This window comes from Lepisosteus oculatus, chromosome 3 (assembly GCF_040954835.1).
Source record: "Lepisosteus oculatus isolate fLepOcu1 chromosome 3, fLepOcu1.hap2, whole genome shotgun sequence".
Taxonomy (NCBI): domain Eukaryota; kingdom Metazoa; phylum Chordata; class Actinopteri; order Semionotiformes; family Lepisosteidae; genus Lepisosteus; species Lepisosteus oculatus.
In genome coordinates, this window is record NC_090698.1 from 74,927,794 (window position 1) to 74,951,234 (window position 23,441).

Sequence of the window (23,441 nt, forward strand, 5' to 3'; positions counted from 1 at the left end):
AATGAAGTCCATTTTTTTTAACTTTTTGTATCTTTTTGAACAAAATGTCTTTTCATTCTCATGCCCTGGAAATAAAAAAAACTTGAAACTGCAGTTTGAGTGTGAAGGTGAGGTGGTTAAGGCATTTCTTGTGCCCCAGGTCAAAGGACACTGTCTCCTGTCTCAGTGATGAGAGGACAGTGGACACTGTGCCTCCTGTCCCTGTGATGAGAGGACAGTGGACACTGTGTCTCCTGTCTCCTGTCCCTGTGATGAGAAGACAGTGGACACTGTTTCCTGCAGCAGGTTCAGTCTAAGGCTGTGTCTCTTTTATTTTTGGTGAGGAGCATCCAGACCTTGAATCCATAGTAACTCTACTCTGTGCACTACCATAGAGAGAATTTTTCAATAGAGTGATTCATTTTGTGCTCCTTTGCTTATTTCTGAAAACTTAAGACTAAATACTATAAACTGGTTCACAAAAAAAGAATGTGATGATTCATCACACCCACCTGGCTCCCAGTTTCGGAGGTATGACAGCCTGAATACAAGATCAGGTGGGCAGCTGCGTCAGCATGCGTAGGCTGCAAAGGAACAAGTAATAGGTTTATTCCATGCTGAAAAAAAGAAGAAAGAGATCACAACGTTTCGGCCGTGGAGCCTTCTTCAGGTGTGAGAGAGACAGGGTAGTAGGCAAAGGTAAAGTAGCGGGAGAACAAAGGCTGGGAGGGAGGAGGAGTGAGAGGCGGGAGCAGGTGACAGAAAGAGAGGCCAATCAAGAGGTGTGAAGTCAGAATGGGTGCAGAGAGGTGTGAAATGAAACTTCCAATGAATGGAGAAAATTTAAAAGAACAGTAATCTGTTGTTAAGGGAAGGGAGAATGTGTGATCCTAACTGCAGAATAATTTTAGTTTCGGTGATCTTTCTGATGTATGAGTTCGGAAAACCGTCTTTGAGAACACAGACGGAGAGATTAGTGTGGTCGTGGCCGTCAGAGGTGAAATGAGAAACAATGGGCTTGGAGAGATCTTTAATCTTCACAGCCCTGACGTGTTCTCTGAAGTGGTCTCCGAGTCTCCTTCCTGTTTCTCCAATGTAGATGGCTGGGCATTTACTGCAAGAGATACAATAAATAAGGTTGCTGGAGGTACAAGATGCTGTCTGGGTGATCCGGAATTGTCCTGAGGGGCCTTGAATGAGTGTGGTGGTGGCTGTGTACTTGCAGGTGATACAGCGAGCTCTTTTGCAAGGGAAAGTGCCTGGTGTGGATGGTTGTTGAGGGCGGTCAAGGGAGCTGTGAACAAGGAGGTTACGCAGATTAGGTGGTTGGCGATATGAGATGATAGGGCGATCAGAAAAGAGGGCCCCAATGGAGGGATCATCCTGTAGGATGGAAAAGTTCTGGTTAATGGTCCTGGGGATAGGAAGTGTGTTAGGGTGGTAAGGAAGCACCAAGGGAATGCGGTTGTTACGGCGGGAGTTCCTGATCGGGTTGATGGTCTGGGGGGTGTTTTTGGCTCGGGCAAGGGCCCTGTCAATCACACTGCTGGGATATCCTCTGTTGATAAAAAATGAGTACACTTCGAGGGCTTGGTTCTCGAAGTCGATGTCGTCGCTGCATAGTCGTCGTAACCTAAGGAACTGTGAAAAAGGAAGAGAGTTTTTAGTGTGGTTGGGGTGAAATGAGCTGTACAGGAGGTAGCTGTGTGAATCCGTGGGTTTGTAATAAACTGAAGTGGACAGTCGGGGGTAGTTGATAGACAAGTGGATGTCTAGAAACGGAAGAGTGGTGGAAGATATGGGCTTCTCTGCTCGAGTCACGCGGAGAACCGAAAGTGTTTCAGCCTCACGCCATTCTTGTCGGGCTGCCCTGAGGAGCGAGCTGTACAGTAAATATGTTACAATTGGGCATCTTTTCCAGACATGCTCAGCATCTTTTATTTTAAAGAAACTTTAAGGTAACAGACATGCTGTGCAGGAGCTAATCAGCACCTAATCATCTATGCTGCATTCAAAACAATTGCAGATACGGAGCTAAATTAATCATGTGAATTATTCATTGTGCGTCAGTCTATACAGTAGATGAAACCTGAATTGTTTGAAGAGAGGGAACCTGGGTGTCTTGGACTTTGGGTGACGTTGTTAAGATTTGCTCACACTGCCCTGCCATTCCTTACTGATGTACTAGAGCCCCCTCCTCCCATACTGATGGGAGGAGGTCTAGACAGAGAGCTGAGCTCAGCATTGCCACCACTAAGATTCTCATTGACATTGTTAAAGCTAAAGTGGTCAATGACACAGTCCTCTTAGACTCAGTTCCATAAGATAGGCTACAAATGAGAAGAGGCCATTCTAGAAGTTAATTGATCCCAGGATCTCACCCAGCTGTTACTTAAAAGAAACCAGGATATCGGCTTCAGCAATATGGCTGGGCAGCTTGTTCCACTCTCCCACCACTCTTTGTGTAAATACCTTCTTGTTTTTTAAATGCACTTGCCCATAGTTTCCACTTGTGTCCTCTGGTTCATATTTCACTGCTCATTCTGAAGAAATCCACTGGGTTAGCTTTTTCACAACTTTGAGGATTTTAAAGCTTGTATCAATTCCTCTGGTAGTCTTCTCTGTTGTGGACTAAAATGGTTGAGGTCCTCCTGCCAGTCCGCGCAGGACGTGCCCTTGAGCCCTGAGCAGCGCTCAGCAGGACGGTGTCGTGCTATAAGGAAACCCAGGAGCCAGAGCCCTGCCGCTCAATGCCCCATCTCCCTTTACACTGCAGTATGTTCCCGTAGGGATTTTCATCCTGCCTGTTCGCAAGCCCAGGGTTTCCTATGTGGATCACAGACAGGGAGACGGGAGTGAGTTACCCACACCTGGATGTGAGCAGCATATTCTGGGTCTTTAATGCTCAGAGGATGAGCTTCTTTCTGGCTGTCAGCTCTGTCCCCTGCTTAGCAAGCACAGAGTAGCAGTGCGCTGATGAGGTGTCTACACAGGTGAAGCTCTTTATTCTCATGCCTTCTTGCCCAGCACTGTTGTGCCAATCTGCTCTTGTTCAAGGGGAAGTAATTACAAATTCCTGTGGAGGCCAGACGTTCCTTTTTCAGTCTGCAACATTTTAATCAGCACCTACAGATCCCAGCGAGTTTCCCTGGCAATGTGCCGCGAAAGCAGAATAAAAGCAAAGCAGGGGTTTCAGAAGATGGAGGGAGGTGCTTGGAGAGCAGAAGCAATCTGGGGACATGGGGTATCCCCCGAACTGTATCTCGTGAGCTTGGATATGGATTGTTTAGCCACCAGGCAGCTGCACAGGCTGGAGAGGGACAGTTCCCTCAGCCCATGAGACTGGGCGCTCAGCAGTGTGGGGCGAAAGCACTGTACCCCCTAGTGGACTGGGTACACAGCAGTGTGGGGCGAAAGCACTGTACCCCCTAGTGGACTGGGTACACAGCAGTGTGGGGCGAAAGCACTGTACCCCCTAGTGGACTGGGCGCTCAGCAGTGTGGGGTGCACTCACAGTAAACCCTATGTAACTGGCCTTGAAGGGTGCACACAGAGTAACCCCTCATTCACAGGGCACTGGGCATTGCAGGGCGTACACAAAGTGACCCCTCGTTCACAGGGCTCTGGGCATTGCAGGGCCTACACAGAGTGACCCCTCGTTCACAGGGCTCTGGGCATTGCAGGGCGTACACAGAGTGACCCCTCGTTCACAGGGCTCTGGGCATTGCAGGGCGTACACAGAGTGACCCCTCGTTCACAGGGCTCTGGGCATTGCGGGGCGCACACAGAGTGACCCCTCATTTTCAGGGTTCTGGGCGTTGCGGGGCGCACACTAGCTAACATCTCTGGGATTGAGTTCTCGTTGAAGCACACATAATGGAGGTTAAAAATCAGAGCCTGACAGACACTTTCACTACAGCTCTGGCTCCTTACCTGAAGCTGAATAACTGCTGTGTGTTTAAAAAGCACTGCAACTGATGCTGATAAATACTACATTATGTGTAGTCCTGTGTAGTCAGGAGTGCTTGCTGGCTTGTTACAAATGGAGAAGATTGTTCATGATGTGGCTGAAGCCTGCAGGAAGGTTTGGGTTATTTCCTTGCGAACTGCTCATTGCGGTTAAATATTTCATGAAGTGATCAGTGTTACCCTGTGGAAGAGCTGGGGTGAGTTCTATGCTGTAACTGCTAGCTCTTCCTCAAAACTTAGGCTTGGAAAGAAGCTTTACTGGTGTGGAATGATACACAGGCATTTCCAAAGCATTTGTGAAAATTACCAGCAGTGTGAGTTATGGGATATGCTCCATTGCAGGTGACGCAGTACAGTGTAGCAGGTCACAGTGCGCTGCGGTGGAATCCAGTGTTCCCTCCCAGTCTCTCCCTTGTGAAGTCGAACCGTAGTCTCCCACTTGGCAGGCGAGAACTCTTCACTCGTACTGCCTCTCTAATCAGCCTCATCAGGAGACGAGATTCCTGTTTTTAGTAAACCATGTTTAACATGCCTGTGCTGCAATCACGTTCTGTAGCTGAGCAGCTGAAATCGATTTGCTCTGTTCTGTGGTTGAATGACTCTGGTCTGTCTGGCGCCATCGACACTCATGGCCCAGGTCTCCAAGGAGCAGAGTGAAGACAGGCTGCAGCGAGGGGCTGCTGGGAGTTTCACTCGTCCTGCTCTGTCGGAGCAAGGAGGCCCAGTGTCCTGTACCAGTAACCGATAACGTCTGTCTCTATATCGCTCATTGGAGCTTCTCGATGGACATAGAGTGTGAAGCACTGTGCCAGACCCCCCTGCACTCAGACAGACACTCAGCACTGTGTCAGTCAGTATAGCCTCTCTCCTACAGATCCTGGTCAAATTGAAATTGCTGGTGTCTGTATAGAGAATCCAGGATGAATTGTTGGTGCTGGTGTCTGAAAACAGAATCTGGTCTGTGTGGGAATTCAGAGAGAGGTTTAATACTGCGATCTTGGATGTCTTCTTGTTACAGGTCTAACTCATTTGGTTTGCTACAAGGAGAGAGGAAAGGCTGGCTCTTGGGTAATAACAGGTCAGAGCCTGGGATCTAGGAGCTGGTGGATGCACTGGTGTGGACCGGCTATACTGTAGATATGCCCTCACCCCCATACAAAAAGAAATGTATCTTAATATATTCTTCACACATACAATAGCATATTTTAAACTGCAGGATATTAAAGTGTAGGGTGTTAAAACATTTATAAGTACCTTGCCATTTAATTTTGTTACATTTCGAGAGTCGTGAGGCTCTTTATGGAGAGGATGACTTTGTGAAAGAAGTTGGTGTGCTTGTTTAGTTGTTGCACGTGAGCTGCTCTGGGCTCACACTCGCCCCTGTAATTCTGATCTGAATAAAAGGTGACAGAGGAAATATTGAAGTTTAGGTCAGAGTTTTTCTGACAAAACTGTCTCTGTACATTTTTCTAGCTTTTCATTTAGAAAATTGAAATGAACTCTGGATATTTTCTGGCCGTATATTTGAGGCTGAAACTTTAAACCTACAATTATTGTGAGGAAATGGAAGCTGAACTCCTCCAGACTCCTCTGACCCCTGGCCAGCCTGCCTGATCTCTCTCCAGCAGACGGCTGACCTGACAGGACCAGTTCTCTCACCTCTGGCTGTACCTCTCTCTCTGTTCATTTCTTCTTGCCACAGGAAACTGAAGGTTTTGGAAATGAAAGAGGCAGAAAGCTGGGAATGATAAAGAATTCTTCTATAACATGTACAGATACAGTAAGAATAATCCTCTAAGCTGTGCACAGTATGTCACTGAATTGCAGCTCATTCTGTCAGAATATCAAACAAATACAAACTTCTCCCTCTGCTGTAATGATGGAGACAATGGATTTGCTCAGCATTGTGAAACTCTCATCAAGGCATCGAGTTGCAAGGCCCCTGCGTATGTCATGCCCATTGTCCTTGTTCACGTCTGTTCTGTCTTTTCAATTTTTTGCACACAAACATTTATATGTAATAATTTTCAGTGCAGCTGTGCTGTTGTTCTTTGGGATCATTTATGGCAGGCTTGGCTGAGGCTGCAGGAGTTATCTGAGGGTAAGCGAATCCTGGAGTTGTGCTGAATGGGCTCCTCTCCTTCACCTGTCATGTCATGTTTTGCCTGTTTTGCCTAAGAGGCAGCCTGTGTTCGTGCGGGGAGTCCCACAGACCTGGGCGAGTGGTGGGATGCGATTGTGGGCGTCCTTAGCTGCTGAACGGCCTCCTCTCATTTCAACTCTTTGCCATGCCCTTGTGTCACCTGGGTGACGGGTCCACGCTGAGGGAGGGCAGGGTGGCTGCGGGGGTCCTCAGGGCCCAGGTTCCAGCATCAAGGCCACCTGGGGGCTCAAGGCATTGCTCTGCTGTAGCTGGGGAAGAGACAGTGAGAGAGATGCTCCTCTCTGGACAGTGATGGACAGGGAAAGAGACAGAGAGGAAGAGTCAGTTCCGAAAGCATTTTTTGTCGCACTAGGTCTGCTGCTTCTAGTTTGACTAAAAACCATCTGGCAATCTGACCCGTTTGGTAGTGAGCAGGTAACTGATCTGAGGCTCTCATGCAGCTGCTTCTTGACAGAAGCAGGGTTCGGTTTCAGCGGCATGGCTGGTTTGCCCTCTGGACAAAGAGTTCAGAGACAGTGTGCAGCTGCTCTTTGGTTGGGTTTGACTGCCGAGCCTCTGGGCTGACCAGCCCCACACTATGGGAGTCCTGAGAGGCGATCTCTCCTGACGCTCCTGGCTCTTGGCTGAAGGCGTGCAGTCAGGTGCCAGGGAGGACCTGGAGAATTGCCATGTCACTTGCAGAGAAAATAAGTTGCCACCGTAGTACATTTGTTTTCTGAAATTGTCTTTTCACAGTGTTTCTTAATCTCATTCCTCCTCTATTAGTTCTCCAAAGTTGGCAGAGAAGCTTGAAAATGAATTTTACTTGTTTCTTTAGGTCCTGATCAGTTTAATCAGGTTTTGGTGATTAATTTGACTGTGCTTTATGATGTGATCCTTACTGAAAGATAAGCTGCAATGCCTACAAAACCCTGGGATTGTTCCTGTTTCTGTCCTGGAGCTGTGCTTTAGACTGGGCCCTGTCACCGTCACCGTCACCATCACTGTCACCAACACTGTCACTGTCACCAACACCATCACTATCATGATCACTGTCACTTTTACCAACACTTTCACCATCACCATCACTATCATGATCACTGTCACTTTCACCAACACTTTCACCGTCACTGTAACGATCACTGTCTCCATCCCCAACCCCATCACTGTCACTGTCACTATCAATAACACTGTCACCGTCACTGTAACAATCACTGTCTTCATCACTATCACTGTAACTATCACTGTCAAACACCATCACTATCATGATCACATCACTGTCACTCACTCTCACTGTCAATATCACCATCACTGTGACTGTCACTGTAACTATCACCATCACCAACACCATCACCATAGCTATCATGATCATTGCACTGTCACCATCACTATTACTGTCACTGCCACCATGACCGTGACTGTTACTGTCACTGTCTCTGTCTCCGTCACCATCACCATCACATTACCATCAATGTCAACATCAACATCACTGTCACTGTCAGCAACACTGTCACCATCGCCATCACCATCACTATCACTGTCACTACCAACATTACTTTCACTATCACCATCACCTTCGCTGTCACCTTCACCATCATCATCATCGTCACCATATTCCAGAATAATCCAGGTGCTTCCTCACAGATTTATTCCTAAAGTGCTTTGTTATTACTGAAGAACGTAATTGCTGGAGTACTTTATTATTACTGGGGCACTGCGCTTTTATTACTCTCATTCCAGAAACATTCTGCTGTTATTACTGTTATTACTGGAGCACTTTGCTATTATTACAGTGTTATTACTGCTTTACTGCAGCACATGGCAGTATGTCTATTCACTGAGTAATTATCCTGCACAGGGCTGCTGTGATTTAAACTGTCTGCCTGGCTCTGGGGCTTCAAAGCTCTGGGACTCTGTCCTTCTAATCCAGCCCATAGGCGGGTGGTCACATAGGATGCACACTAATCTATCCCTTCATTCTGGCACCCAGCGGTGACCCTGGAGCCAGAAGCTGTCTCTGCTTGTTCCTGTGAAATTCAGAGCATCCTGTTTTAAATACTGAGTCAGATCTTAATAACACTGGGAGGATATGGCACCTGTATGCCAGGGGATTATTGATATAAACAGTTTGCTGGTGCTTTCCTCAGCCCCTGACACTCCAGTGCAGTCCTTTATTGCTATTTGAAACAGCTGCCATTAAAACCTAATTATAAAGCAATTTGGCTGCAACGCAGAGATGAAGATTACGAAACCTGTCAGAGAGAACTCTTCGCAGCCTGGATTCGCTGTGGCTGGATCACACACAGAGCTGCTGTCTCTAGTGATCCTGGTACCAGCGAACTGATGAGCTGCTCCAAAAGCTCTTTTCACTTCACCCTGTGCTGTACCTCTGTACCAGGCCTCTGGCCAAACTGTAAACTCTCTCTCCCTCTCAATCCCCTCCTCCTGTCTCCATCTCTCGACTCTCTTCTCCCTCTCTCATTGTCCCCACCTCTCATTAACTCATCTCTCACTGTCCCCTCCTCTCCCCCTCTCTCTCACTATCTCCTCCTCTCCTCTCCCTCTCCCACTCTCATCTCTCACTGTCCCCTCCTCTCTCCCTCTCTCTCACTGTCTCCTCCTCTCCTCTCCCTCTCCCAGTGTCTCATCTCTCACTGTCCCCTCCTCTCCCTCTCTCTCTCACTGTCTCCTCCTCTCCTCTCCCTCTCTCACTGTTCCTCCTCTCCCTCCTTGTCTCCTTCTATCTCTGTATTGCTTTCTCTTTACACTCTTCTCACGTCAGGCTCAGCCGCAGCTCAATTAGAACCTGTGCGGGTGTCAATGGGATTGCATTTCATCAGTGCTGCTGGAAATCTCTGGGCTTTTATATTCTAATGAATAAAATATTATTTGATTTTTACTCCTTCATGCAGTACAATAGTTTCACTTAAGAAAGATGCAGCACTTAAGAGAGAACTTTTCAACACCAGTCAGTTCCTCTGCAAACTTTTTCAGTCCTTTTTCCTCTGTCAATCTACAGCACTGAAGTGTGACTTTGGTGCAGTTTTACAGTTGTGAAATGGGGTTTTAAAAACAGCTTGCAGGACACTTCAGTGCTGAGTGGTGCTGCTTGGTAGGCCCGCCAGGTCCGAGTACAGCAGTTACTGCTTTCCTCTTAAAGATACTGTGGGGGCACTGTAGCCCATGGCTATGGTGTGGCTTGCTATCAGTGTTGCCCATGTGGTGACCACGCAGATCCTGCGGTGTCTCACAGTGTCACCATGTGGACCCGCTCACTGTCTACCAGCTGCTGCTCCAGGGACACACAAGAATAGAATACAATAGAATACAGTGCCCAGTTATATAACTTAATCTCTCAACTAGAAAATACATCGGATTGACTTCTGCCAATAACTGAGTGGGCAAGACCAGGATCAGCCAATGGCTGTGTGGCAACATTGGGATCAGCCAATCGCTGTGTGGGAAACACCCGGATCCGTTAATCAGGGCTTGGGTCTCATTCAGGAGCTAATGGCTTCTGACCTGGTCAGAGACTGACCCACAGAACAAGCTTCATGTAGGGAATCAGCAGCGGCGTGTGGGGCAGAGCTGGTCCCATGATGCTTCATGTCACTTTTTCAGATCGTCCAAAATTGTTTCCTCACCCTTTCCCACTTTAACCACGTCACTGTGCTGGTCCTGTGGACTGGTTGTAATGAGGCCTGGGGTTCTGAGATGAATTTCACTGCATGACTGCTGCTGCAGACAGTTCAGAACTGGAGGGGGGAATTTGGAATTCTAAGTTCTGCACAAAATCAATTTTTCACATGAAAATGCACGTGCTGAGTTTGGGGAAAAAAAAAAGCTGATCCCTGATCTCCCTGCGTCAATGCACCATGTTCCAATAAGCCCAGTGTTTGCTGGAGAACACACTTCATGGAGCACAAACTGGGAGTGTGCAGGGAGGGAGTTTGCTCTGGTAGAGCTGTCTTGTCTTTTTCAATGCACACAGCTCATAGATGTTGAATAGTGTTATTGATTTGAGGGCAAAGCTCTGTGGCTCAGGATCTGCGCCTGTGGCTGGAAGGTTGCTTGTTCAAATCCCACAGCTGGCAGAGGAATCCTACTCTGTTGGGCCCCTGAGCAAGGCCCTTAACCCCAACTGCTCCAGGGGCGCTGTACAATGTCTGACCCTGTGCTCTGACCCCCAGCTTCTCTCCCTGTCTGTGTTTCTCATGGAGAGCAAGCTGGGGTCTGTGAAAAGATGAATTCCTAATGCAAGAAATTGTATAGGGCTAATAAAGTGATGTTATGTTATGTTATTTAGGATTAATACCATCGAGCTCACACAACGCTCTGAGCTGAGCCCTCTGTCTCTAATCCAGAAAGGTGATTCGTCTGGTATTGAGCAAATAGTTTTTGTTTTGAACATGGATCTGAAGAAAAGTCTTTATGTAGTTTTTATAAATGAATCATTTCAGCTGATTGTGCATTTGGTCTGCAGTGTACTGTAGGAGACAGAGAGGTTGTGCTGTGTTAACTGCTGCCCTCAGCTGTCTTTAGAGCATGTTAGTGGTTGCTGTGACTCCTGTTAGTAGGTGTAAATCAGAGGTGCAAAGGTAATCCCAGTCTTTCACAAAGATTTAGAATAGGCTGTCCAGCAAAGATCTGAACACAAGAGACAGACTACAAGTTTTTTTATTCCACGGGGGGTAAACTAGGTTGACCGCACCTGCTTCTCTGTGTGCAACAGGCGACCCAGCCCTGCTGTCCAGATGGTGGTCAAATCCAGATTGTCAAATCAATTGCACAGCAAACTTTGGGTGCCAAAAGGAGGCACCCTAGCCGCAGAAGGTGGGAAAGTCTTGCTTTCACTGGTAAAGAGAAGTTAATTAAATAGTAAATTCAGTGTGTGGTAAAAATGAATTGTATTTTTTAGTTGTCTGTTGGTTTTTGTGGAATAGCCTTTATATGGAAATGGTTTCCCCAGTTGCATTAACCTCTATGTGCCTCCAGGGCTGATCCCATGATGCTTTGTGCTGTCTCAGAGGATAGTGGCAGGCCATGGCAGGTCCCATGATGCCTTACGCTTTTGCAGAGCAGAGTGTGTAGAGCAGAGCTGGTCCCATGATGCTGTGCTGTCTCAGGGAATAGTGGCAGGCCATGGCAGATCCCATGATGCTTTGGATTGTCTCACTGACTGCTTTGCACTGTCTGAGAGGGGAGTGTGTGGGGCAGAGCTGGTCCCATGATGCTTTGCGCTGTCTGAGAGGGGAGTGTGTGGGGCAGAGCTGGTCCCATGATGCTTTGCGCTGTCTGAGAGGGGAGTGTATGGGGCAGAGCTGGTCCCATGATGCTTTGCGCTGTCTGAGAGGGGAGTGTGTGGGGCAGAGCTGTGCCGCTGCTGATGTCATCTGTGGGTCATTTTCTGGTCACTGAGCTTTGATAAAAGATTAAAAAAATATATTTTATTAAAGCAGCATCGTTTTGGAAAAGTGCTGAATAATGAAACAGGATTTCATTATTTTTCAGCTGGTCCCTGAGTGATTATTTGGGAGGTGTTGGAAAAGGCTGCTGGCTGTCTGAGATGCTTGTATGGGCAGGCTGGGGAAATAGCCTGAATTATCTGACTTCTGAAAGAGAGAGCCTCATTAATCATTTACACCCGAACTGATAGGTTCTTTTATCTGCATCAAACTTTTCTTTATTAAAACAAGAGGGCTTACCAGATGCTGAGCAGATAAACAATTGTCCCAGGCAGGTTTATCCGCTATAAAAGTTAAAATATTTAAGACGAGGAATCCAGGCTCTTGTCACCCACTCGCACACATCTCTCATTAATACTGCAGTCACTGGAACAGTAACAAAAGCACACGTCGCTCTGAATGCACTGCAATTCAAATTCATCTCCACACCAAACCGAACACAACATAATACTCGATTGCAACCAAGCACATCTTAAATCAATATATGGTATGAGTAAATAGTCTGGGGAATTCATAAAAGATCTTTGATACTCTGGTGGTGCGGAGTGGTTTGTTAACTCTTCCCTCAACCTGGGTGGGCTCTACGTTGTGAATGTTATTGGAAATAGATTCTCTTTCAGCTTTTAGTATCAAATGCTCAAGATTTGGAAGTGTTGGCAGTCAATAGCAGGCCAGTCTGGCCAGGCAAACATATTGTAACGCAACGGGGGCTCAGGCGGGCGCCCTTGCCGCATCTGGTCGGCCCCATCCCGACTGGAGGCTTGAAACCGGGACTTCCGCGTCTCTCTGCAGCGACCTAGCCCCGTGAGCTAAAGAGAGATCTCTCTACAGCCCAGTAGCTGTGGTCCTGCTATCACAGGGAAGGGCGGTGACGTCACCCGCTCTGGTACGCCGGCTCTTACACACAGTGCTTGTCGGCCGTAAGCGTTACAATATCTAAAACATATTGGACATTAAGTTTACACGCACTCGATGTGATAAACTCCTGACAGCACTGCTGACGATGTAGGGAGAGGGAAGCAAGTGGGTCAACGATGTGCAAATGATTTTCCCACTGGCCTCCAGAGTATTAATCTACCTCACGCGTCAGTCTGCAGAAGTGCAGTACTGTACATGGAAAGCAGATGAAAGGAGCTGAGATCCATCTGCTGTGCAGCAGGAGAGGTGAACCTGATGCTGCAGGGAGGGGAGGGATGCAGATCTCAGAGAAGGACGTCCTCAGCAGATCCAGATGGAGAAAAGGCGCAGGGCTGGCAGGTTCATGTCCGCCTGCAGGGTCTGACAGGGAGCGTCTTGTGCGGGGGGCGGTGGGGCTCTTCCACATGCTCACCATGTCCGCTGCTCGAGCCAGGCCTGGGCCAGCCCCCCTGAGGAGGCACAGGGCCTGCTGTCCCTCGTCTGCTTGACACTCGCCCTCACCTCAGCGAAGGGGCCTGCAGACGTGATGTTTTGTAAAGAGAGTGAAACCTTGGGACAGGGGCAGCTCTCTGCAGTGTGCTGCTGGAGGCCTTTGCCATGTGAGCATCTCTTCTATTTGCTGTTGAGAACCATCAGCTATTTCAGTGCTGCTGTGCTGTGCATTGGAGCGTGCATTAACACCTGACCCACAACAGCAGGCAGAGAGATTGGGAATCAGACCTTTCATGGCAAAGTGAAGGTTTTAGATCCCAGCTGTCCTTGGGGATGTACGGAGCAGTTCTGGGAGAACGTAAGGCTGGTGATGAGTGTGCTGGTGTGCTTTGTGAGCCCAGGGATCTGCCACCTGGACAAGACAAGAGTCCAAACTGCAGGCTGGAAGATGCAGTGTACTGTATTCTTGCTTAATATTTGCCAATGGGAAAATACATACTGTATAATCTTTATAAACATTAAACCTTTTTTGAGGGTAAATAGCCTGAGTGCAAGGGGCACTTGGCCACATCTTGATGCCAAGACATCAACATACTGCTGTTTACCACTGCTGTAAGAGAAGGACAGTCTGCTCCTCCATGGCTGTAAACTCCACATGCAGTGTTCACTGTGTTATTTCACAAGATGGTCACCAGCCAGGCTGGTCTCATCTGTTCCTGATGTCAGTGTGTCCACTGGGGGTGTGTCTGGCTCACTCCTGCAGCTCAGCGGTGTGTTTTTGTGCACAACTTTGACACACGTGCTGTCCATGAGGATTCTTGTGTTAACAGTCCCTAGAACTCTGTTAACTTCTGTTCTGAGTTACTGCTTAATATTGTCCTGCCAGACACAACAGACTGTATTGTTCTTTTTTCTTTTTGTATGCCTTGCCTTACAATGCTTTAGAGTGTAGTTATGCTTTTTGTTCTCTCAGGACATTCTCACAGTAAGTGCTTTCTTGCTGTTTCCTCTTCATGCCTGTGCTGACGCAGGCAATTTCTCTCTCTGTAAATGAGCCTCGCTCTCCTCAGAGTGCCTGCGGCTGAGATATTGTCTCTGCCGGGCCTGTAAATTAAAGCCTCACGTTGTGCTCCTACCCTTACTGTGAGCATGTGAGGCTCTAGGCTGCCCCTGGCCCAGAGCACACAGCTCTGCCCGTTTCTTCACTGCTGCTCTGTCCAAGGAAACTGTGATTATTTTTAAGCTGTGTCCTCGGGAAGCCATAAACAAGAGCGGTACTACAGTATCTCCAGGTGCTCTGCTGTTGTCTTTCTGGATCATTTGTGCAGTTCCTCTTTTCTGTCACAGCACTGGGCGTCTGTCTTCACAGCTGCCCCACACATAGCTCTGGCTGGGACTGGAGATCATTGTCCCACCGTATCCTCGGGGGTCTTTAGAGGGTTAGAGGGGTTTGTCCTCTCCAAGGCCAGTGACGTTCTTCCGGAGCCCCCCATAGCACTGTACTGTACGTGAAGTACTCTGTGTGTGGGAAGTGCAGGTCAGGCATGCTGTAAGTATCAGGCCAGCTGTCAGCCTTTGTAACTTGGGAGGACTTCAGAGGAAATCTGAAGACTTGACAGAAAACAAAATAACGACAGCATGTCGTTGTCCTCCGTCTCAGGACAGAACCCTGCTTTGTCCCCCAACCCTCCAAGCCATCGCTTCCGGCCTGGGGGCAGCTGCACGCCGCGTGTCTCTGTTTGTTAAACGTTCTCGCGAGGCATGAGGGGCAGGGGGGCTGAAATAAAACCCTGAAGCCCTGAGCTGTCAAACTGTCACACAAAAAACAATTGTGTTTTGATTATACAGAAGTGAATTCTGCTTGATTGTCTTTTATTTACCAGTCTGAAATATGTTGAGCTGTGATTAGATCCCACTACAGTATCTCCTTGAGTAACAGCTTATAATCTAATCAGTCTATTGTCATTCAGCCAAACTTTCCAACCGCAGACAAGTGCTGTCGGGAAGGTTCATAGGTTACTGTGAGCCCATGTTACCACGAAAGTCAGAGGTTAGATCCAGAAGCTCTCTGCTGTACTCCAGCGATGTAGAAATGCTACATGAGGAAAAGTGTGTAAGTGCTCAGCACACACCTTCAGCCCCAGGACTGTGAGGGCCCGCAGCGCTGTCTGCTGCCCAAGAGCTGCAGCAGCCCCCTGGAGACGCTTGTCCATCAGTGCTTTTCATTCTGCACCTTTAACTGTACATTAACATGCTGCTTGCCTCTCTTATTGCCTCTAAGTTGAAAACTATGTGTTTTCTTAAACACCTTGGCCTTTTTTATCCATTATCCAGTTTGCTGTCCGAGCACACAATACCCTGAAGGCCTCCTGCAGCCCCGAGAGCCTCAGTGGCCCTTCCTGCTGCATCCCGCACTTAAACACTCTCGCCTACGACGCGCTGCTGACAAACCCCCTCCAGTCCAAACATGGCTTTCCCTGCCCTACCGTAATGTGGGATACTCTGCATCCCGGGAGGACAGCTCCCAAAGCTTCTGTGTGTCCCAGAGACCGAGGGGTGTCCCCTCTTGGCACAGAGAAATCTGGCTTCTTGTCCGTCTTCGGCGACTTCAATCCGAGCTCAGTAAATCCACCCCAGCGTCTCTCAGGGCTCGTTCGGAAAATAAGTCCTTGCGGTCAAGGACTGCGGCTCCGTGTGCTGGACAGGGAACAGATTCGCGCATCTCCTCGAGCGCCGTGATCCGATTGTAGGGTGGGGATGCCAGCGGCAGCTTTTCATTCCTTCAGCCTGCGATCTCTTGACGACGGTCCATGCTTTCTGAACAGTCCACTGTTCTTCAGTGCAGCCTCGCTCGTTTGTACAGAGCTGTCCACAGGTAAGAGCATGAGAACTGTTACAAACGTCATAAAAATGAACCAACTGGCCCATATGGTTCTGTATTTGGTCCAGCATGTAAACGCCAGTGTACCTTGTCCTTCTTTAAACCCTGGGGAAAAGGTGTTTAATGGGTTTGGGTCCTCCTATTTCCGAGAGACCCCTCCTATTATCCTCTGGATGGGCTGGTGAACGGTGCTGGCTCTTTCACCATAAGCGAGTGAGCAATCGTTCTGTAATTTGAAACATTCCTCTTGGATGTTAATGCTTTCTTGTTGTACAGCTGCAGACTGTGCCATCCTCGCCAGAGATGTACAAGGAGACTACAGGGAGAGCCAACTGGAACCACTCCACTGAGCGAGGAGACTCTGGGAATACCAAATTACCTCATTTGAAGGTGACATTCTCAGTAAAGACACTAGGGGGCGAACCAGCACTGTCAGCACATGTGGAATGTCCTGTGACCGAGTAGCTTGGCTCTAGGGAACGCTTACACAGTATCCCGGGAGTGTACGGCTAATCTTGGACGTTCCACTTTCGTGTTCCTCCTTGCTGACAGCTAAGGCTCTCAGAGCTGCCCACTCTGCCCTGCAGCAGGTCTCCATGCGCTGATGCCACACCTAAGGCTCCCCAGAGTAATCGATGGCGGCTGAACTTTTACTGCTCTGCCAATTTTACCCTCTTGCCTAAGAGTTTTCTTTAGGACCCTCAAGATTCTCCACCAATTGCTAGAATCACCCCATCCCTGAGAGAGCCCCCTTCTGTCCCGAAAGACCAGATGGCGTCTCAGCAGCAAGAGCTCGAGGAGATCCCCACCCCGAATGACGGAGAGCTGCTTCACCACTGAAAACCTGGGTGCTGAGTATTTCAGTCTTGGTTTTGTAGCCCATAATCCTGTAGATGGTTTGTGTCCTTTCATGTGCAATTAGCTTGTAAAGGAGATTAATGAACACACTAGCTGTGAAGGTTTAAACTCTGTAATAAACTAATGAACACTGGCTGTAGAGGTATAGAATTTACTAATTAACTAATGAACACACTAGCTGTGGAGGTGTAAACTGTGTAATTGATTAATGAGCTCACTAGCGATGGATGTGCCCCTTTTACTCCAGCCCCTGTGTGAACTCCTGATGGGAATCTACTGTACATATTTAATAGATCTTTTATACAGTATTGAGTGGCCTCTGACTGCCTCTCACAGTATCTTCAGATTGGCTTTTTGAACTTCCTTTCATCTCGCTGAAGTATTCGCATGTCAAGTGTCACGGCCCTGACAAGCAGGCTGGGCCCAGTGGTGTCCTCTGTGCAGATGGCTTGTCCTGTGTCGCTGAAGGACAGAGCTGTGGTGTTCAGAGCCCAGTGTGGACACATTGCGGTGCCGTTTCCAGCACACAACAAACAAAGGTGCTTGTGCACTGCGCGGGGGGCCAGGGTTGACAGTACAGCAGCTTCCCTGTGCCCGGCTTTGGGGCAGAGCTGGACTGAATGCAGCTCTTGCAGTCTGTGAGCGAAGCTTCCCTACGGCAGCGAGGATACTGTCAGAAGATGCCATGCGGAAAACAGCTCTTTGATTCCAAAACCTCACTTAACTTCGATCCAGTTTCTCTTTTCAGCCCTGTGCAGAAATTGGGGTTGACTTAAGCTCCTCTGAGTGCTACTCTGGCTCAAGCACAGACACTCCACAGAGACACAGCAACAGCCATCATACACAACACACTGAGGAGAAAAACAGTAGCGCACAGAGATTGTGTAGTAAAATACATTGTAGACCGTTTTATTTAGTTGTTTCTGAAATATAGCATTCACAAATTGTAGAATTCTCTATTATGTACAATTTTGTTGTAATTACGATTTTAAGCATTTTTTTTATTTTCAAAGTTTATAATAATTCCATTTTAAAAAATATAAAAGCTGGTGTTCACCTAACCCTCATGTCTCCATGGTGATGAAACGCAGCCCAATGTACAGAGGCCTAGCCCCTAGCCCTTCAGTCCACATTGACTCCAGGCCTGCGAGAACAGAGGCCTAGCCCCTCAGTCCCAGTCCACAGTGACTCCAGGCTGGTGAGGACTGAGCCCTAGCCCCTCAGTCCCAGTCCACAGTGACTCCAGGCCTGCGAGAACAGAGGCCTAGCCCCTCAGTCCCAGTCCACAGTGACTCCAGGCTGGTAAGGACAGAGGCCTAGCCCCTCAGTCCCAGTCCACAGTGACTCCAGGCCTGCGAGAACAGAGGCCTAGCCCCTCAGTCCCAGTCCACAGTGACTCCAGGCTGGTGAGGACTGAGCCCTAGCCCCTCAGTCCCAGTCCACAGTGACTCCAGGCTGGTGAGGAGAGTGCCCTAGCCCCTCAGTCCCAGTCCACAGTGACTCCAGGCTGGTGAGGAGAGTGCCCTAGCCCCTCAGTCCCAGTCCACAGTGACTCCAGGCTGGTGAGGAGAGTGCCCTAGCCCCTCAGTCCCAGTCCACAGTGACTCCAGGCTGGTGAGGAGAGTGCCCTAGCCCCTCAGTCCCAGTCCACAGTGACTCCAGGCTGGTGAGGAGAGTGCCCTAGCCCCTCAGTCCCAGTCCACAGTGACTCCAGGCTGGTGAGGAGAGTGCCCTAGCCCCTCAGTCCCAGTCCACAGTGACTCCAGGCTGGTGAGGAGAGTGCCCTAGCCCCTCAGTCCCAGTCCACAGTGACTCCAGGCTGGTAAGGACAGAGGCCTAGCCCCTCAGTCCCAGTCCACAGTGACTCCAGGCTGGTGAGGACTGAGCCCTAGCCCCTCAGTCCCAGTCCACAGTGGCACAGGCTTGTGATCTCCTTGTCCATTGTCCAGCTCACAGGAACCAGAAGCACTTACGTCGCCCCTTCTTGTGCTCAGGCTTGGCAGGGGCAAGGGGGCGGGACAGCGGGGAGTCCTGATTTCTGGGTGCTGCAGTGCTGGTCTGGGGTGAGCTGTGTCCCGATTCCGATCCGACGATACTCCACGCCCGCGTGAACTGACCCTCCTGCAGCCGGAAGTCGTGCTCCACGCTGTGAGGGGAAAAGACAGTTAGTGCTGGGAGGCAGGACTGGAAGGGACAGGGAGTGACACACTGCCACACAGGACACAAGCTTCTGTCCTGTCGTGCCTTTCAGGGGCTCCTCGGGCTCAAAGGGCTATCCAGACACCCTGATGGTTCTCACTGCTCTGAGACAGAGGTCTCCAGTGGTCTGAATGTGGGTGCCTGGGAGAGAGACCCCTGTATCCCTGCTGTACAGGCTGGCTGCAGGCGACTTGGATGTTAAAGTGTTTTTCTTCTCTGCAGTTTTTTGTTTTTATGACTTGCTGATGCAGTTGCTGGACACGCAGTGCCCTAGTTAGGCGGGGAAGTTCCTCTCATGACAGAGCTATTGAGGAAAACACTGCAGCTACCTGCAGAGCAGAGCTGAATGGTGAATACAGAAGCTAGGACTCCTCAGAGAAGGAACACGGGCTAGGGGACTGCCCCTGTGTGGCTGGGCAGCACTTGGGCAGGTGAACAGAGGGACCTTCATCTGGCTCTGGTTTTTCAACCTCAAATTGGTAGCACTTTGTTCACCAAAAAGGCCCATAAACTTGAACATTACACAACTCACACAGATTGGTAGGTGCACTGTTGAGGTGTCCCACGGCTATTTTGCCTGGGCGGGGATAAGCTCAACAAGGCAGGAGTGAGGAGAGCTCTACTCTACTCTTCCTCCTCCTCCTCGGCTGTCCTCTCCCAGCAGAGCTCTGAGGGAGTCCAGTCCTCCATATGTACCTATTAAAGGTCGTACAACAGAAACAGTGCTTTCCTCTTCAGCCGCTTGCCTGGGCTTCCTGTGTGAAGTCTATGCTAATGTGCTAGCGTGACGAAACACAAACATTGTTCGAAATGCACTGAAGCAAAAGTTAATGGAAAGGACACCACTGTTCAGATGTGTCGGAAAGACTGAATGTCAGGAGCCCATACACGGCAGGAAAACCATTTGAAATTTTGTTTATATTGAAGGGAAATTGGAGAGACCAAGGTGAAGAATCTAGATTTCTCATCTGTAGTGACAGCCAGGCAGACACCGGGAAGCATGAACTCAGCTCCAGGCATTACAGAGCTCAGGAAAACTAGAAATCATCACCACCTCCAATAAGATCACTTTTCTTCAATTCATTTAACAAACATGAACTCTTTTCCCAAAGATGAATAACAGTTTAGAGTTTTATTTGGAGTACTGACAAAAATTATATTGAGCTGGATATACTATAGTAAGCTCATGGTAGCATCTATCATTCTGTACTTTGAACAAGTAACAGCACGGAAGCATACTAACAGAACACATGATGAGATGTGATGTGAATTCCAAGAAATCTTTTTAGAAAGTTCCTCATAAACATTTAATGGTCCAGTTACAGATAATTACAGAGTTTGGGCTGAGAATTAGTTAATAAAACAGAGATTCCTGATAAGAAATGAGTGTTCAGCATGGGTGATATAATTAGAGGTCCACAGGGGTCAGTTCCCAGTTAAGTAATGTTCTTGAGTGGAATGTTGGGACTGTTGTGAGGGAGGCAGCCGAATGCAGTGGCTGTCGAGATTCTCTGATCAAACATGATTCCATCCCTCACTCAATATCTCTTAATGTGCTGGGCTGCAGTGTGTTCAGTAGCTCAGTATCAGTGTGTTGGGCTGCAGTGTGTTCAGTAGCTCAATCACTCAGGAAGTGGAATCCTGGAAGAATTCTTTGTCTTTGAGGTGTGAGACCAAGTCAATGCAATTTTCATCATTTTGTGCAATAAGTTGGAAAACAGCTGAATGAGTATTTAAGGGCGAGTTATGAACTGGAGGAGGTGTTCTCCACAGAAATTAAAAATTGATTTTTTTATCTCAAGCTGATTTCATGGATTCTTAACTTTAATATTTCTTCTGTTCCGTAAAATAATAACACCAAGTAGATTATACTGAATACATAAAATATTAATTAGTTTACATTTCTCCTGTGTTGTTGTATTAAGTTTGCGATGTGTCGCTTTGAGGGAGCAGCTGTGAGGAAGAGAGACACTCAGAGAGACTTGGTTCTTGTGAAAGTTGATAACAGGACACGATGTCCTTTGCGTAGTGTAATCAGTTTGAGGAACATGGCGTTCCCGGTACTGACACCCCCTTCACCACGCAGGAATATATTGACTCGTGACAGAATAGTTAGCAAAGCTCATGCTGACAAATTTCTTGAAAAACAGCACAGAATGCAGGTCAGGCTGACTGATCCACACACTGCGGAGCCACATCCAGCCAGCTCTCTTTTTATCACAAACATACATTTCAACTGACAGTCTAATTAAAGTGACAGATATGATGTGTTTCTCGAGACCGCTACTGCACATCTCAATCTGTATCTCCCTCTCTCTTGCTGTGCCCTCTCTCCTGACTCAGTGACTTGTAAGGACTTTAATGCCTAGATGTTTTATTTTGTTTCTAAATAATAATCATTTTAGATTAATGGAATATCTAAAATATTGTTATATTGTTATAAAGTATGTTATATCTATCTATAACACAGAAAAACATGTGCAGGAAAGTACTGACAGCCCTTATGTTAGCTAATCAAATACAGCAGATATGGACATCACGCTGAAACACAAAATCCTTATGATAGTAAAGGTTTTAGAGATAAAGAAAATACCTAGATATGAGAGTTAACGTTCTCTACTGTAGAGTAAAAATAATTAAAAAGCTCAATCTTGGATCAGAAACATATTACAGCTGATAATAGTACAACCCAGAACTGTTTGATCGCAGCTGTGATCGTCTCTCTGTGTCCTGCAGCTGCCTGTATAGAGAGAACCATTAGGGACATCTCCTGCCTCTATAGGCAAAAAAGAATAGAAGAACAATTTCTGATTTTATGACACATGGAGAGTGTGAAGATGGCTTTGTTTTACAAAGTACCTTCCTTTGTCATGCACAGTCTCGCACGGTCGCACACTGTTGCATGCAGTCACACACAGATGCACACAATCACACACAGATGTACTTTACACAATCACATACAAATGGGCACAGTCACTCACAGTTTCGCATGGATGCACGCAGTCACACACACACTCGGACACTATCACACACAGTCTTGCACAAATGCACACAGACACACACAGATGCACACTGTGTCCTGATGATGTCTATGTTGCCTGTCCCTGACTGGGCTGTTGTGTAAGAGAGGGCATTGTCCAGTGAAAGAAAAGGGTTTTACACTGGAGAGGAACTGAAGGCACCCAGAGATTGAGGAACTGACAAAACCAGCGTTCCTGGAGGTGCTGTATCATCCCCGGACTGTTGGAGAAACAAACTGGAAAAATGGACTGAGAGAGTCAGGTCCCCAGTGGTGAAAGGAAGCCAGGCACCCGAACAATATCGCCTAGCACCACGCCCCTGAACAGGTCTGCCCCTCTGCAGGGTCTGGGCTCCTGCATCCCCAGACAGAGACACTGAGGTGGTGGGTGCTGGAGTCTGGCACCACAGATCAGAGTTTGCAAGCGGCCCTGCAGCTGGGCTGAGACGTGAGCTGTGAAAACAAACTGGGATATGCTGAGGTAGATGGGGCTAGTTATGACAGAGATTTGGGTATTTATTTTGACATGTTACTTATTACGTCTTACATCCTACATACTGTATATCTTTTAGGCAATATGTGAAAGCAATTAAAAGACAAACAAAATACTAGGATATGCAGTTAAAATCATATAATTTAAATCTAAGGCTGTTGATATTGTGTAATTCACCAGTGAGACCTAAGAAGAATGTACAGTAGTGAATAATGTTGGGCACCACATTATAGAAAACACACTGCTGTGCTGGGATCAGTCCAGAGAACCATGTTTATTCAGGATCTTAAGGGACTGTCCTATACAGGAAGACTAAAAAACATTTTTATTCTTAAACAAGAAGACTATGAAGGGATCTGATCCAACTATTTAAAATCCTTGGTCAACCCAGTGGACGTCCTCAAAACTTTTAGACTTCTTCAGAATGCTAATGTTTAAAACTCCTCTGATAACCTATTGGAGTTTTTTAGAAAGAACAGTGAAACATGAACCAGAGGACACACATGGGAACATGGAAGTGCATTTAAACCTGGGAACAGAGACACTTATTTATGTCTGGAATAATCTGCACAGCCATGTGCTTCAAGCCGATACCTTGATTTCTTTCAAGAAACTGCTGGATGAGATCCTTGGATCAATTCACAACTAAATGGGTCAGATGAGATGAATGGCCTTCTCAAGCTTTGAAGGTTTTGAAATGAACGACAGTGCCCAGGAGAATGTGGAGGTCAGGACCTGGCATCAGTCTAGCCCTGGAGTCTCTCCCTGACGAGATGCAGAATCGGGGAAAATAACTGCACACATCAGGTTCCCATGGCAACACACAGTGACAAACACATCAGCTCCAGCTAAAACTGTCCCAGTGGAACCTGCAGGTTGTGCAACAAATTTCTTCGGCCATTAAAATTCCTTGTCCTCTGTGTTAAACTTAGTAACAAGCCATCTGCTCCATCTTCAGCTTTGTTGGATTCTAGGTTTGTTCTCAGGACAGCATACCCCTCCAAGCCAACCGAGTGTGATAAGTGTAGCTTGTGGGGGTGTGGACAGTTAGCCCCTGGTCACATGCTGAGCCAGATCACACAGCT

The 23,441-nt window shown here is 47.8% G+C and overlaps 2 protein-coding genes across 3 annotated transcripts in view; one reads left to right on the top strand and one right to left on the bottom strand.

Annotated features, from left to right (window-relative positions):
* Positions 1-23,441, top strand: part of LOC102698393 (dedicator of cytokinesis protein 2-like) — a 257,475-nt gene that overhangs the window by 75,871 nt on the left and 158,163 nt on the right. The window lies entirely within an intron of this gene.
* LOC107079089 (INSYN2B protein) overlaps positions 17,545-23,441 on the bottom strand; it is an 81,577-nt gene continuing 75,680 nt past the window's right edge. Inside the window, exon 4 of the mRNA XM_015360851.2 lies at positions 17,545-18,791. Coding sequence (XP_015216337.2) covers positions 18,596-18,791 — 196 coding nt within the window. The 3' untranslated portion in view covers positions 17,545-18,595. The remainder of the gene's footprint in view (positions 18,792-23,441) is intronic.